Source organism: Archocentrus centrarchus, chromosome 13, assembly GCF_007364275.1.
Source record: "Archocentrus centrarchus isolate MPI-CPG fArcCen1 chromosome 13, fArcCen1, whole genome shotgun sequence".
NCBI classification, from domain to species: Eukaryota; Metazoa; Chordata; class Actinopteri; order Cichliformes; family Cichlidae; genus Archocentrus; species Archocentrus centrarchus.
In genome coordinates, this window is record NC_044358.1 from 16,179,749 (window position 1) to 16,197,354 (window position 17,606).

At 42.7% G+C, this 17,606-nt stretch overlaps 1 protein-coding gene across 3 annotated transcripts in view; it reads left to right on the forward strand.

Annotated features, from left to right (window-relative positions):
* The window catches only part of cadm2b (cell adhesion molecule 2b), a 148,889-nt gene that overhangs the window by 96,959 nt on the left and 34,324 nt on the right, over window positions 1-17,606 (forward strand). For all 3 annotated transcript variants that reach the window (XM_030744537.1, XM_030744538.1, XM_030744539.1), the window contains exon 2: window positions 2,037-2,063. In XM_030744537.1, the coding sequence (XP_030600397.1) occupies window positions 2,037-2,063 (27 nt within the window). The remainder of the gene's footprint in view (window positions 1-2,036; window positions 2,064-17,606) is intronic.

Here is a 17,606-nt window from a genome sequence, read left to right on the forward strand (position 1 = left end):
AATCTGTAGTGAGAGTACGGAGCAGGTGGAAAGATGAACATGCAAGGAGTAGAGACAGTGAAAGTAGATGAGTTTAAATACCTGGGGTCGACCATCCAAAGCAGCAGACAGAGCACAAGAGAGGTGAAGAAGAGAGTGCAGGCAGGGTGGAGTGGGTGGAGATGAGTGTCAGGGGTGATTTGTGACAAAAGGAGAGCAGCAAGAGATGGTAGTGATGGTGATGAAACCTGCTATGATGTACAGTGCAGTGAAAAAGTATTTGCCCCTTTCTAATTTTGTGGTTTTTTGCATATTTGTCACACTTACACATTTCAGATTATCAAATGCATTTTAATATTAGACAAAGATAACTCGAGTAAACCCTCCTAGTACTGTGCTGGACCGCCTTTTGTTTTCAGAACTGCCTTTGAGTTTTGTGACCAACTGCATTATCCTGCTGGAGGCAGTCATCAAAGGATGGATGTGATCAGAAACAATACTCGGGTAGGCTGTGGCATTTATATGATGTTCAGTCGTTACAAAGGGGCCCAAAGTGTGCCAAGAAAATATCCCCCACATCATTACACCACCACTACTAGCCTGAAACATTGATACAAGGTAGATCCATGCTTTTATATTGTTTACAGTAAATTCTGACCCTACCATCTGAATCTGACTCATCAAACCAGCAATGCTTTTTCCAGTCTTTTATTGTCCAATTTTGGTGACTGTTGGTGAATTGTTGCCCCAGTTTCCTATTCTTAGTTGACAGGAGGGGCACCCAATGTGGTCTTTCACTGCTGTAGTCCATCTTTAAGGTTCAACATGTGTTTTCCATTCAGAGATGCTCTTCTGCATACCGTGATTATCGGCTTTGGTCACTGCGTACACAATTGTACTGTATATAACTTCTGTAGTTATATACAGTCCTCTAATATTCATTTTCTGACTCTCCTACCTAAAAAGATTATGTAGGCACCAAAATCTATCTATCTATCTATCTATCTATCTATCTATCTATCTATCTATCTATCTATCTATCTATCTATCTATCTATCTATCTATCTATCTATCTATCTATCTATCTATCTATCTATCTATCTATCTATCTATCTATCTATCTATCTATCTATCTATCTATCAGCTGGCTTTAACTTGATCCTAAGATTTTTGGTATTTTACTGTCCATGTTATTTTTCAAAGCATTAAGAAAGTATTTATCAGCCATTTCTGATTTCTTTATTTTAACATTAAAGCCATTGTAATATTCTTAGTTCTTCCATTTATGGACCACTTTTTAAGCATATAGTACACAGTACCATGAATCCATTTTCTTCCACTTATCCTGTTCAGGCACTGGAGCCTATCCCAGCTGTCATAGGACAAAAGGCAGGGGACAGCCTGTACAGGTCACCAGCCTGTCGCAGGGCCAGCACAGAGACAGACAACCATTCACACTTATGGGCAATTTAAAATCACTAATTAACCTAACCCCAATGCCTGCATGTCTTTGGATTGTGGGTGGAAACCAGAGTACCCGGAGAAAACCCACACAAACACAGGGAGAACATGCAAACTCCACACAGAAAGGCCCGGGCCGAGGTGGATTCAAGCCCAGACCTTCTAGCTGTGAGGCAGCAGTGCTAACCACCATGCCACCGTGCTGCCCTGTACGCAGCACCATTGGTGTGTTGTAGCTTTTGCTCTATATTCATTATACGTAACTACAAATATATTACATGGGACAGCAGCTACAGATACACGTTTTAATGAAGGATTAATGGTACAAATAAGGTTGTAATAGAGTTAAAACTGATAAAGATGTAATAATCAAGTCTTTTCTGTCTCTTGGTAATGTATCAGTGATAACACTTGACACATCATGAAGGTATGTTATAAATGAGTACTGAATAGACTACTCCCATTTCCATATTAACAACATTTAATCTTATACTTCCTGTCACCATGGAGCAAATAATCATTACGCTATCAATTGTATTCCTTCACACTACCTATCTAACTTGCTGTCTCCTTGCTTTACCCCCTCATGCTATCAGTGGCTGGGACAAAAAGCAAAGCGAAAGGTGAGTTATTGCCTCCATTTTCTTGCTGCATGATTTATGTTGCGCACAGTTCCCAATAAACAATGTTTGAATCACCCTTTTATCTCCACCAAAAGCCAAGAGAGCATTAACATACGCTGCTTCTCCTGAAGCACTCTGGGCATTTTTTTTAACCTTTCTTTCTCCAGGAAGGGTTTGCTGAACATGTTTGCTCCTCTCAGATACAACCTGCTTCACGTATGTACAGATTACACACTGTGAGAGCTGCCTGCCTCACCCAGTCATGCTTTCCTGGATTTGGCCTCTGTGCAGCTACTCTGGAGCAGCTGTGGGGGCGGGGTGGGGGGTGGTTCCTAGTTCAAGGACGCCTCGGGGTTAGAGGAGCTCGTTTCTCACTTGCGTGCCTTCAACAGATTTTCTTAGTTGTATTGCACATTCAAACAGGTGGTGTTCTGGTAACCAACTTACTGTCTTGGCCACTCAATAATACTTTTTTTCTGATACATGTGCTCACTTCAGAGCCACTGAGTCTGATCTAATCGCCTAATAAACTGTGTTTTCACATCTATTATTTATTTAAAGGATTATTTGGTCATTGAAAGACTGTTCCTTTATAATGAAAATGCTTTTTCTGTTTATTTTTCTTGGTTTTGTTTTTGTTTGCACGCTTGTGTTTTGTGATACTGTAGCATCCAAACATCAATAACCAGGTGTTACATAAGTACTGTTTGCTTTACCTCTAGCATATTTATTTGAATGCCTCACTACCATCATGTATTCATACATGATTTAGATTTTAGTCTGTTTGTTTTGCTGTTTCAGGATTTTCTTTTCCTTTTTTTCACCCCCCTACGCACACACACATACACACACACGCACACACACACACACAAATACTGTGTTTGCTAATTACCAAAGTAATTACAAGGCCAGTTTTTAATTAACAGAAGATACACATTTAGCATTTGTACCTCTAAAATGGGGCAGCCTTTTTCAGCCGCACCCTTATGTTTCGTTTTGGGTTTTTTTTGGTTGTTAAATTCATAAAAAATTATATATATAACCACATGTATCAGTCTTGAATATTGATTAATGGATTTTGTCAAGTTTTGCATGCTAATGATTGCTGTGTAATTCGTGGAATAACTGTAAGAAGCCGGTATAAAAGATCCTCCTAGCAGGCGTCATTATAATGGAAAACATGCCTCTTGGCTTATTTACCGAGACCTTATGAATAGATTTATTCGCTCTGTGAGGATTCACCTGAGCGTATGAAGCAATGCTTTGGCCAGTGCCAGCAGAGAGAAAAAGAGGATAATTTATTAAAGTGCAAACATTGTATAAAGAGAGTAAACTTGGGATAAACTCTTTCGTGAGAGAACTTTTCACAGTCACCCCAAACCTAGCGAGGTAACTCGTATTGGTGATTATTTTTGGTCAAAATATGAGACTAACGGGTGCTCCAACTTGGCTTTGAGTAAACCCTACAGCAGCAGTAAAACATGAAGCTGAAATAGTGGACGGTGTTTTCACAATTATGTTATGTAACCTTTACGAAGGGCACATTCAGGCAGGTGGAATGCGAATTTAACAGCATTTCAAATAAAGTTAATCCAGCTGGGGTTAAAGAAAAAAGGGCAAGGATAAAGTTTACTGAACATCTCAAAAAGGAAATGCAGGTTTCTCAAAGAGCAATGTTTAAATGGACTGTAGGAGGTAGTCTTACTCTTTCCTACTGTATCACGTCGCTTCTCAACATTTCAAAGGAAATCCATACTTTGGGTTGGCGAGAAATATTCTGGCCGAGCTTGTGCTTAACTGAATTAACAATGATTAAAGCATTTATCTATCTGCTGACAGTCCTCTGGAGTTGGGCTGATTACTATTAGTTTTTCCTGTTGTTGTCTTTGTTATCTTAGTAGTGCCAGTTGTTTTCATTTTATATACCAGGGGCGTCAAACTCAATCACAGAACGGGCCAAAATTGAAAACACAGTCTGAGTGACGGGCTAAACAGGATTCACCTTTATTGAACAGTCTACAAGTGAAAATATTTTAATCAGCAATATTTTACCTCTTATAAAGTTCACTGTCTGTGTTACGCCACTTATGACACGTTCTGTCTTCAGGACTTTGCTGCACAGCGTTTCCTGGTGTGTGACGCAGTGATGCACTGCCAGCTCACCTGTGCAGGTCTCCCTCTGCATCTTTTCCCGCATCCATCCCACCAATCCGCTCTTTTCCCTGCAATGTGCAGGAAAAACAGACACACGGGTATACCTCCGATGGCAGCGAACAGGTCCTCAGCCTCCCATCTGTTTTCAAAGTCCACTTTTCGTTTGGCCATTTTTGGGGGTCAGTAAATGTTGCTGTAAAAAGTGCTGACTGATGTTTTTATCCGCTGGCCGCTGATCAATGTGTCACTGGCAATGCGGGAAAGCGGGTTAGTGCGCAGGTCTTGACCTGCGCGGCAGCTGTTGCAGTGCATAGTGGGATTTGTAGTGTAAGAGGTGGGAGCGCTGTTTACCGGCGGGCCCTTAATAATAGCCATATGAAATTATCTCGCGGGCTGAATATAATTATTTTGTGGGCCGGATGTGGCCCGCAGGCCTTGAGTTTGACACACGTGCTGTATACGCTTGATATACTCTCACTTTGACAGTTGTATTTCTGCGTGTAGTATAATGTATACAGGACCAGGGTTTCACCTAATTTGAAGTACATCAAATGAACAGGCTTGTAAGTAACTTCAGGTTACTTCTTGAAGCTGAAATCTCCTGTTTCACCTGGAGATACTGTAGTACAGTATTTCTGACCCACTTTCTGAAGCTGATGTATTACCACTTTCTTCTTTCCTTTTTTTTTTCTTGCACAGTAGAAAAAAACATGGCTAAGAGTTTCCCCCAGCAGGGATATTTATTGCCAGTTCTGTGGATTGTCCACCCCCTGCATTTCCCCCCCACCTTCCCCACTGTGGTAAATTATAGGGGAGGACAATGCTCAGTACCACCTCTGTGTCGAGGAAGGTTCACTTTTGCTCAGGTGTTACTCAGTAACAGGCACAAAATGTTCTTTTTGATGAAGGGTAAAGCTGGCAGACAGCTCACTCTGTCTCGGTTATTTCCTTTCTGAAAGTCTTCCTCAGCTCAATCAAATGACTGCATCATTTAGGATCACATTATCAGTGCAGGCTATGAATACAATGCAGCGCTGATAGTCATTTTTTGTGTGCCAGTGGGTTATCTCATCACATGCATTGTGTGTGTCTGTGTTCTTGTTTACAGATAATGTAACCATTGTAAAAAAAATCACTATAATCCTGGTGCAAATAAAGGGTGTATACATCTAATGTGTCTCTCTACAGTTCTACATAAACACATTTAATTCATACATGACTGATAACTGAATTTACATAAAAAAGAAAGGAAAAAAAGAAAAGAAAATCAAGAGCAATAGGTATGGGGTTATTTGCACCTGCAATTTCCCCACTTCCCCTGTGGGCAGTGGGGAAATTTCCCACTTGTTTTCCTCCAAGCTTGGGTCCTCTACCAGAGTCCTGGGAGCTTGAGGGTCCTGCGCAGTATCTTAGCTGTTCCTAGGACTTCGCTCCTCTGGACAGAAATCTCGAATGTCGTTTCTGGAATCTGCTGGAGCCGCTCTCCCAGTTTGAGGGTGTCCCGGTTACCACAGGGACCACCTTCATCTTCCACATCCTCTCTAGCTCTTCTCTCAGACCTTGTTTGTTCTTAAGCTTCTTGTGTTCTTTCTTCTTGATGTTGCCATCACTTAGTATTGCTATATTTATCACTATGGCCTTCTTCCTCTGCTTGTCCACCACTACTATGTCCGTTGGTTAGTCATCACCAGTTTGTCCGTCTGTATCTGGAAGTCCCACAGGATCCTAACTTGGTCATTCATTCTCAACCACCCTTGAGGCGTGTCCCATTTTGACCTTGGGACTTCCAGGCCATACTCGGCACAGATGTTCCTGTATACTATGCCAGCCTTTTTGGCCACAACTGATCACATGTCTAGTGAATCCCTCAGGCAGTAGAAACCAAAGAAAGAAGAGGAGCAGGAACAGGAACCATCATGGAAGAACAGGCCTCTGCATGGCATGTACCACCGGCAGATAGAAGAAGTGGCTGACATAGAAAAATCCTACCAATGGCTAGACAAAGCTCACAGACAGCACAGAGGCACTAATCATGGCAGCACAGGAACAAGCTCTAAGCACAAAATTGATAGAGGCTGGGGTCTACCACACCAGGCAAGACCCCAGGTGCAGGCTGTGCAGAGATACTCCTGAGACAATCCAGCACATAACAGCAGGGTGCAAGATGCTAGCATGCAGGGCATACATGGAACACCATAACCATGTGGCTGGCATAGTATACAGGAACATCTGTGCCGAGGATGGCCTGGAAGTCAAAATGGGATATGCCCCCAAGGTTAATTGAAATTGACCAAGCTAAGATCCTGTGGGACTTCCAGATACAGAGAGACAAACTCGTAATGGCTAACCAGCAGGACATAGTAGCAATGGATAAGCAGAGGAAGAAGGCCGTAGTGATAGATGTAGCAATACCAAGGGACAGTAACATCAGGAAAAAGCTCGAGACATACCCTCCAAACATACCCTCTGTCATTGTTCTCCAGGGGGCATTTTGGCTTGTCTATGTGGGCAGCTGCAAGAAGCTTCTTTCTTGATTTGGCACCCTTCAGTCATGGCTCACTTCACTGTAGACAGTGATCCTTGGGTTCTAGCAGATTACATTTCATGCCAGGTTTGAGCCTCGGTGGTTCTTGGGTTGTTCCTGAACATCCTAACCAATTTCCTCTCATCTGAGAGTGACAGTTTGGGTCTTCTAAGAGACTTTGGCAAAGTTGTGAAACATCCAGATAACTTGTACTTATGTACAATTGTTTGAACTGATGATCTTGGAATCTGCAGTTGTTTGGAAATGGCTCCAAAGAGACCTTCCCAACTTGTGTAAATCTACAGTTCTTCTTCTTAGATCTTCACCAAGTTCCATGGACTCTCCTATTGTTCCGAGTTTTTGGTCAGTTCAATAAAAGCTGTCAAACAAATCCTTTTCATGCTATCAAAGAGAAATTACCAGTTGTAGCCAATCATCATCACTAACAAGAAGTTAGTTATCATTAGAAATCATTAAAAGCCCCATATTACCATGACATTCATGCCCATGAGTACATGTCAACTTCTGATTACTAATTTATAACCAAATCATCAATCGCTTCACATTTGTGAAACACAGACTTTAAGTACATTACTAATCTGGTTTCAAGTAATCAGTCTTTGCTTTTACTATAATTATATATAGATTTCCAATGTCTAAATGGGTTTGATAGTGAAAGGCCTGCATAGTACATTTTCAAATGTCCCCTGTAGTTTCTTAATTGTGACATTATCTAAAGTTAAGGCTATGGTGTATAGTTTTCAGTTTACATGCATCACTTTGGGCAGGTCATTCACAGATTAGCTTCAGTTCATGGATCAGATCTAGATTTAGTGCTAATTAGCTGCTGCCCTTAAATAGTTCCTTTTTTAGTCAGATTTAAATCATAGGAAACATGTGCAGGAAAGGTCACGCAGCAAAAAAATCAGATATGACGGGCTTACTTTACAAGTAACCTACAGCTTGTCTTATATTCTCTTGTTATAATTTTCTTCCATAGTATTTGTTTTAGCAAAAACAGTTGAAGGTAGTTCATGAATGTGTCTACAAAGATTTTAATATTTAAACAGTGGATCTGGTAATCATTCTTTTTGCATTGCTTCTAGTCTATGTTTGCACATGTGCATATATGCATCCATATAAGTAACCTAGACTTCTGAATTTTTTAAAACTACACAATAATCTCCCTCTCATTCTCTTATATGATGAGGGTGTCTTCTTCTAGCTTGGGTCCTTTGCCAAATGCCTGGTAGTGAGAGGGTTCTGCGTAGCACACTTCCTCAGGCCTCAGATGTTAAACTGGGAATCTCTTTTATCTAGTAGTTTATCTAGGTCCATGATAGTCTTGTTAGATGCTGTGTGAATTTAGCACAAATCAGGCTGAAATTCTTCCAGATATGTTTCACATTACATCTGAGAAGGGTTATGATGCATAATTAACTCTTGACATATCAGCAATCTGGTTTTCGGACAATCTGATTTGTGGCATGTCCGAAAACTTTGTTGGTTGTCTTGAAGTTGAAGCAATTCCGTGATTCAGTTTCCCACCCGACGTTACCCGAATGTGCTTGTGCAAGCATAGAAGCAAACAGTAACAAATATGGAACAGACCACAGAGGACACTGTGTGGACAGAATCTCTTTAGACCAGAATAATTGAGCTCTGACAACAGCATACTTGCCTGTAAAGCCATTTTTTCTCCCTTTCAAAGATGTGTCATCTTGTTTAAATGGAATTTTCTTCGAATTGTCAATAGAAACCATTCAAGGGACAACCCTGATCTGTTATGTATCTAGTGAAAACCCACACAAAGAGGAGGAAGAACACATCTGGGGGTTTCATGTGTACAATCAGTGTTACCATTATGCCTCCAGGACTTGTGCTGGACTGTGGAAGCTCATTCTCATTCCCCAGGCTGACATATACTGCAGTTTTGTCAGATCTGCTGGCATCACAGAGATACGCAGAGTGTCTTTTGGGGATGCTGCTCTAATGTACTAGTTGTGCTTCAGTGAGACCAATGTTACTCATCTTTCAGTGTGCGAGGTTAATATTGTGAACTGCTGTATTTTAACCCAGTCCAGTCTTTTTCTAAATTAGTCTGACTGAACCACAGCAAAGACACAAAATACACTGCTCAAAAAAATTAAAGGAACACTTTTTAATCAGAGCATAGCTTTTACTCAGTGAAGCTTGTGGGACATTGATCTGGTAAGTTAAGTAGCAGAGGGGGTTGCTTACCAGTTTCTTAGTTAAATTAACAACAGGTCCACTAGAGGGGCTACAATAAGACCACAAAACAGGCTATGGGTTAGGCAACAGCACCCTGACTGCCATTAGGTATCAGGATGAAATCCTTGGACCTGTCAGACCCTACGCTGGTGAAGAGGATTCTGGGTTCCTCCTGCTGTACGACAATGCCCAGCTTCATGTGGTGGGAATGGAGGAATTGATACCATTGACTGGCCCCCATGCTTACCAGTAGAACACCTCTGGGACTGCCAGGCTGCACTTCAGACTCTCCAGGAGCTCAGTGATGCCCTGGTCCAGATCTGGGAGGACGTCTCCCAGGACGCCATCCATCGTCTCATTAGGAGCATGCCCCAAAGTTGTCAGGCATGCATACAAGCACAATACTACTAAGTACCATTTTGAGTTGCTGCAATATAATTTTTATCAAAATGGGCTAGCCTGCCTCATCATTCTTTCACTTTTACTTTCAGAGTGTCTCTGAATTCAGCGTCTGTAGGTTGATAATTCTCATTTCCATCAAACAATGTAGCATCCTTTCATTCCTAACACGTTACCCAGTCCATTTAAATTGTCAAATGGACAGATGGCGGTGTAGCTGTCTGATAAGTGCTAATCCTTAGAAGTGTGTGTTAATGCACTCAAGTAACATGTGAAGAATATGGAATATTAATATGCAGCAAAATGTATGGTTATGTAATCTAACTAGCAGATTAGCTACAGGCAGTGTTGCCATTTATAACAGAAGCTGCTCTTGTTTTGAAATTTTGTCACATATGCTCGTTATACTGTCATTATTATCATGGTTACATTATTATATTAATTTACACATTGAAGTATAATGAGATGTTTTCATTTCGCATTACAGAGTCAAAATTGACTTATGTTAGCGGATTAGTACAGTAGAGATTGTATTCTTTAATAGGTTTCAAGCTAACTGGTTTAAGTGTTTCAGAAATAAGGTTTGTTTATCTTCATTTTCAATACCTCTTCACTATAAAGTCAGCATTAATAAAATGCACTTCATTCAGCTTGAGGGAGGGCTGTTGTGGGTTTTAGCAGGGAGACCACATAAATGCTATACTAAATATGTTGGAGAATAATGTGACAAGCAACCATTATCTGGACAGCTTGAGAGAGACATCCTCAGGCCTTTATGGTCTCAGCTCAGAAAGATTATGTCTTTCTTGAATCTAGTCTGGCTCTTTGGTACTACACATGTCTCACAGTGCCCTATTAATGATGTTGAATGAAAGTGTAGGGTTCAGGGATCTGTTCATTTTTATACCATGTCACTGAGTAATTATAAAGTTCAAAAGACAAAAGTGGTGAAGATCAAATGAAGTACACCTGTGCCAGACCTAGTAGATCTGTCAAGTGTATTACAATACTGTGCAAAACATTGAGGGCATGGAGGTTGATGAGCCCGAAATTCATTCTGCAGAAAGACAAAACCACTAAACATAAAGAGGCGTACATATGTGTCTTCATCAAAATAAATAACAATTTAATTCAATTCAGTTTTATTTATATGGTGCTAAATCATAGGAACAGTCGCCTCAAGGTGCTTTATACTGTAAGGTAAAAACCATACAATAATTACAGAGAAAATCCCACCAATCAGATGACCCCCAATGAGCAAGCACTTGGCAACAGTGGGAAGGAAAAACACCCTTTCAACAGGAAGAAACCTCCAGCAGAACTAAGCTCAGGGAGGGGCATCTGCCACAACTGGGTGCAAGGGGGGAGACGGGACAAAAGACGTGCTGTAGAAGAGAGCCAGAGAGTAATAATAACTAATGATTAAATACAGAGTGGTGTATAAAATATAGTTTTCATAGTTTCAGAGGAAGCTCCCAGCAGCCTAGGCCTATTGCAGCGTAACTAAGGGATGGTTCACGAACGTGTGAACAGCCGATATGGAAGAAATCTGCTCTCTCTTTCTAGTCCCTGTCAGTACTCTAGCTGCAGGATTTTGGATCAGCTGAAGGCTTTTCAGGGAGCTTTTAGGACAGCCTGATAATAATGAATTACAATAGTGCAGCCTAGAAGTAATAAATGCATGAATTAGTTTTTAAGAGATAAGATAAGATAAGATAAGATAGTGTTTATTTGTCACATGCACAGTTATACACAGTACAATGCACAGTGAAATGTATTTTGTACCTGCAACCTTATATACACACACATATAAATAAGAAGAATAAAAATTTAAAAAAAAGTAATTCACACTATACACTATACTCTATATACTATACACTATACACACTTTTTAAATTATGATATTTACACTGTGCAATAATGGTCCAGTTAGGGCTCAGAGTTGAGCAGACGGATGGCTTGTGGGTAAAAACTCTTCTTCAACCTTTCAGTCTTAGCCCTCAGGCAGCGGTAACGCCGGCCTGATGGGAGCAGGGAGAAGAGAGAGTGTCCGGGGTGGCTGGGCTGTTTTAGGATCTTCATGGCCCTCAGCCTGCACTGCTTGGTGTAAATGTCCTGCAGGTTGGGGAGGGTGGTTCTGATGGTCCGTTCAGCTGAACGAACCACCCTTTTTAGGGCCATGAAGTCCTGCTTGGTGCAGTTTCCCATCCAGGTGGTGATGCTCCCACGCATGATGCTCTCGATGGTGCAGGTGTAAAAGTTCCTGAGCACCTTGAGTGGGAGCTTGAAGTCTCTCAGCCGCCTGAGGAGGTAGAGACGCTGTCTGGCCTTCTTCACAGTGATGTTTATGTGATGAGTCCAGGACAGGTCCTGTGAGATGGTCACTCCCAGGTATTTGAAGGTGTCCACTCTTTCCACCTCAGCACCACTGATGACAAGTGGATGGTAGTCCCTCTGCTGCTTCCTGCTGAAGTCCACGATCAGTTCCTTTGTTTTGCTGACGTTGAGCAGGAGGTGGTTCTCCTGGCACCAGTTCTCCAGGCGGGAGACCTCTCTCCTGTAGGCTGTCTCCTCATTGTGAGAGATTAGTCCCACAACAGCAGTGTCGTCAGCAAACTTGATGATGACGTTGGACTCTGACGTGGCCTCGCAGTCATGGGTGTACAGTGAGTACAGCAGAGGGCTGAGCACACAGCCTTTGGGGGATCCAGTGTTGAGGGTGAGGGAGGATGAGGTGAGGTGACCCACTCGTACCACCTGTGGTCTGCTGGTCAGGAAGCTGTGAACCCACCTGCACAGGGATGGGCCCAGGCCCAGGTCCAGCAGCTTAGAGACCAGCCTGGAGGGAACTATGGTGTTGAATGCTGAGCTGTAATCTACAAACAGCACTCTCACATAGTTCCCCTTACCAGTGTCTATGTGTGAAAGGGTCTTGTGGAGGAGGAAGGATATGGCGTCATCTGTGGATCTGTCTGGCCGGTATGCAAACTGTAGTGGGTCGAGGGTGGTGGGCAGTGAGGAGGTGATGAATGTCTTGATGAGTCTCTCAAAACACTTCATCACCACAGAGGTGAGTGCTATGGGCCTGAAGTCATTGGGGCTGCTGGGGTGTGGTTTCTTTGGGACAGGGACTATGATGGACTTTTTAAAGCAGGTGGGAATCACACACAATTTCAGTGAGAGGTTGAATATCACTGTAAACACAGGTGCCAGCTGGTCAGCGCAGGTCTTAAGGACACGTCCGCTAATACCGTCTGGTCCAGCCGCTTTCCTGGTGTTTACACGTCTAAACGCCCTCCTCACGTCGCGCTCCGTCACAGTGAGTGTCTCCGCCCCTCCGGCCGGGAGCGCAGCGGGCTGTCGGCTTCCCGACTCAAAGCGCGCAAAGAAGATGTTGAGTTCATCAGCCAGAGAAGCGTCGGCACTCACCGGGTGTGTGTGTGGTGCTTTGTAGTCCGTGATGGTGCGTAGTCCCTGCCACAGTCCCCTGGGGTCAGACTGTTGTAGTTGCTGTTCCAGTCTGCGGCCGTAGCGATGTTTTGCCTCTTTCACCGCTCTGCGGACGTTGTATGATGCAACCTTGTAGTCCTCCATGTTCCCAGAGGCGAGGCCGGAGTTGTAGGCAACGGTGCGGGACCTCAGGGCGTCGCGGACAGATTTATCCACCCACGGCTTCTGGTTGGGAAAAGTCCTGATGGTCCTCCTAAGTGAAGTGTCTTCAACAACTTTCCCAATAAATCCCACAACAGTTTCCGTAAACTCCTCGATGTCTCCTCCCGCGCTGCTGCGAAACATGTCCCAGTCGGTTGAATCCAACGCACCCTGCAGAGCGGCCTCTGTTTGATCAGACCACCGTGTCACTTCTCTCACAGCAGGGGGTTCCTGCCTGAGCCGTTGTTTGTATTTCGGCATGAGAAGCACAGAGGTGTGGTCAGACTTCCCAAAAGGCGGAAGAGGCTTTGCTTTGTAGCCATCTTTGAATGGAGAATAGCAGTGGTCTAGGGTCCTCTCTCCTCTGGTGGGGCAGTCGATGTGTTGAATCAACTCCGGTATCAGCTTTTTCAAGTTTGCACTGTTAAAGTCCCCGGCTACGATGAGAGCCGCATCACGCTGGTTAGCCTGATAGGTGGAAATAGCCTCATGTAGCTCGGATAGTGCAGTGTTTGTGTCCGCCTGAGGTGGAATATAGACGGCGCTGAAGATGACCGAAGTAAACTCGCGGGGCAGGTAGTGGGGACGGCATTTCAGGGTTAGGAGCTCCAGGTTAGGTGAACATGATTGTTTCAGAAGGACAACATTCCTACTGTCACACCAGTTGTTATTAATCATTAGGCACACACCTCCTCCTCTTGATTTTCCAGACTCACTCGTTCTGTCCGTGCGATGAACACTGAAGAACTCCGACGGCTGTACGGCGTGGTCCGGTATGAGGGGAGTCAGCCATGTCTCCGTGAGACAGATGATGTTGCAGTCCCTTATGTCCCTCTGAAACTGTATCCTGGCCCTGAGTTCGTCCAGCTTGTTATCCAGTGACTGGACATTAGCCAACAGGATGCTCGGCAGTGGCGTTTGGTGCGCTCTGCGCCTCAGCCTCTCTCTTACGCCGGCTCTTTTCCCTCGGGGCCTTGTCCGTGACCTGGGTGCTCCGCGTCCTTTGTTTGAGCTGGCCCACTGGAAACGCTGGATCTCCCGAGGCCAAGTCGGGTCGGGAGAAAAAGGTGTCAGAATACAGCCAGAGTGCTGTATTCTGATATTAAAAAGAGTCTGTCTGTCATACGTGATATGACACAGAGCAGGTGGAATTATAAAGTCAAAAATTAGAGCTAAACCTAATATATACAAACAAAGCGTAGGAGCAGGTACGACGGCTGCTGACCTCACCGGCGCCATCTTGGTTCAGCATCACTGTGAGACAGGATATTTCTAATGGTAGAAATACTGTGCAAAACAACTCAGAGTTAGAAATGACTCCTCACAGTGTTACTGGAGGCCAAGGTAATGCCATCCAGAGGAAGGTTTGACACCATGTTTCTAAGATTTGTGGGGCCGAGTACAATAACTGCAGTTTTGTCTGAATTTTGAAGCTGGAAATTAGAGGTCATCCAGGCCTTTAAGACATTCCTGCAGTTTAACTAATTGATGTGTCATCTGGCTTCATGGATAGATAAAGCTGGATATCATCTGCATAGCAATGAAAATATATGCGGTGCCTTTTTCATAATACTGCCTAAGGGAAGCATATATTGTGTAAATAGAATTGGACCTAGCAGAGAACCCTGTGGAACTCCATAATTAACCTTAGTGTGTGAAGAAGATTCCCCATTTACATGAACAAATTGGAGTCTATTAGATAAATATGATATACCTACCTTTAATACCTATTGCATGCTTTAATCTCTGTAATGAAATATTATGGTCAACAGTATCGAATACTGCACTAAGGTCTATCATGACAAGAACAGAGACGAGTCCACTGTCAGAGGCCATAAGAAGATCATTGGTAACCTTCACTAATGCTGTTTCTGTACTGTGATGAATTCTGAAACCAACAAGGACTCCTGCAACAGATGGTGCCCAAAGAGCCCAGAAATCACGCCATTAGGGCCCTGTTCACACAACGTTTCCAGTGGAAACTGTGTCATTTTGATGTGTTTTGGCCTCCCGTTTACACGATTTGGAAACGGCCTCCAGAGTGGAAAGTTTCTGAAACGCTCCGGCATTCGTCTCTGTGTAAACGGACGAAAGCAATGCTTTTTGGAAATGGGGGCACATGCGCACTATGTTTGCAACCGCCTCAGTTTTCCACTCATGTGCTAATAGATGAACAGCAATTGCAATTGCGGATTCGCGAGTGCTTCTTGTGCTGCTCAGTCTTTTGAATTTAACTTAAACTTTAACTTAAATATCTGTGTACTTCGAGTGGCACGATTCCCAGTCAATATTTTCCCGTGTTTTTGCTGTTTTATAATTTAGTGTTGTGTGCAGCACCAATCTAACCTCGTCGTCAGTCCACACAAAGGTTCTCACATAGGCCATTTTGTAAATAATGAACAGCTGTTTGCCACGCATCCCACGGAGTCCCTCCACGCATGCGCTTGTTGCTTAAACTAGCTTTGCAAAAAAAAAAAAAAAACCACCAACTTGTGGCCTAGCAGTGGGAACTACATCTTTTTCACCATTTCTAGCGTTTCCGTATAAATGGAGATCATTTCTGAAATGTCTCTGTGTAAATGCATCAAAACGACACCGTTTCCACTGGAAAAGTCGTGTAAATGGGGCCTCAATCCATCTGTACTTAAAAGAAATGGAGGCAAACAGACTGGATTGGAGTAACCTACATGCCAGGTACAATAACATGAAAAACTACTGAGGAGGATTGGTTCTGTTTGAAAAGCAATGGGGGATCTCACCAAACATTGATTTAGGTGAGGCTTTTTTTTTTTTTAGTTCACTGCATTTTATATGGAGTCAGTTGGTAAATTAAAAACCATTCTTTTAAAATTCTAATTCTTTTACTCCCATTATGTGTTTGAACCACAAAAGCCTTCTTTTGGCTTTTAAAAACTAATCTCAGGATTAACTGAAGAGGTGCAGTGACAAGTTTGTAACTGAAAGACAAAGAGTTTCATTTGTGTGACTGGCGTTACTGTGTATGTATTTGTAAGTTTTCATTTCAGAGACAGAATAAAATTACCTACAGAACTTTCCACTCTTTACTTTTCTGTGATTGCATCCTCACTCTCATTTGCCCGGCTTAGTACCACTGCTCCCTAGGGATCAAACACAGCACAGTATTTTAACCACATATTCACCAGAAGATAAAACCAGCAATTCCTTTTGAGCAAGCACCCAGTGACAGTGAGAGTTATAACTCCCTTTTAACAGGACAAAAGCTGTGGCAGAACCAGCCTCAGGGTCAGCGCCTGTCTGAATTGACCAGTTGGGCTTGGAGGAAAGCTCGGAGGAAAGATGAACACCCTGGCAACATGTCCTCTCTGGAATTTTATTCAGACCTCGGTCTCTATAATCGAAGCAGATGGTTAAGAGTCACCCATCCTGAACCAGCCCTAACTATACACATAGTTTTAAGCCTTAATCTTAAAAGCAGCACATGTCTGCTTCCCAAACCTGAACTTGGAGCTGATTCCACAGGAGAGGAGAGGCCTGTTAGATAAAGACTCTATATCCCATTTTTGGAAATTCTCCCAACTTTTGGAAACTTTAGGAACCACAAGTTTCTGCAAAAGAAATGCTTTATTGGGATATGACTGAGCTTGGTCATTCAGTCTAGGGTATTTGATCACATGTGGCAAAAAACTGTGGTCTATAAAATATTTAAATCTTCAAAAATCTTCCATATTTAAATCTAAATTTGCAGCTATATTAATTAGGTTGTTATGGCATGTAGACATGTACCAGTGTTTGTACTAGATATATCAAAATGATGCTATACTGTTGTAGGGCATCTAAGAAATTAATATAATTTCACTGCAACTCATAATTAAAGTGTCATTTCAAGGTAAAATAAAACAATCTATTCAATAACATGGTACCTACACTTACACAACACCTAAAGTTACCCACCCAACCCCCCATATTTGAGAGTGTTACATAACAAAATATTTAAGATATTTAATGGTAGGATTTAATACATTCTGCTCATTTTGGCACTGTAGAGGTTTATAAAAGCAAAAGACTGTTGGTTGGTTGGGGGTTTGATCCCTGGAGGAGACACAAACCCCTCTGGGGTTGTGCCAGGAAGTCCATGCGGTGTAAAAATCTGCCACATCAAACATGTGGTGCTACCTGTTGTGGTGATCCCTTGTGAATAAGGGAACAGCTGAAAGCATCTCTTTTGCATCCATAGTGAAGGCCATTCAACATAATCTGTGTAGCTTTGGTATATTTTATATATTACCCCAATAATATACTGAAAATGGTGGTAACAAGTATTTAAAAGTACTGCTGGTGCAATTTCCAGTATTTCTGCAAACCAAAGTTAAAAAAGTAGGCCACCTGCCAAAACAAGCAATAAAGACACTGCGTAGATATTTTGGATGAGAGGAGAGAAGTGACGTTACAGCACGGCACTGATTTAGCAGTCTGAGCTTGTGTGGCAGGACACCTCAGAGCCTAGGTGTCCTAACAGGGAAATCCAGTCATCTTTCATCTTGAGCCTGGACTTAGTAACTGCCAAGAGCACTGCCTGTGGTACTAAAGCTGCACTCTGACTC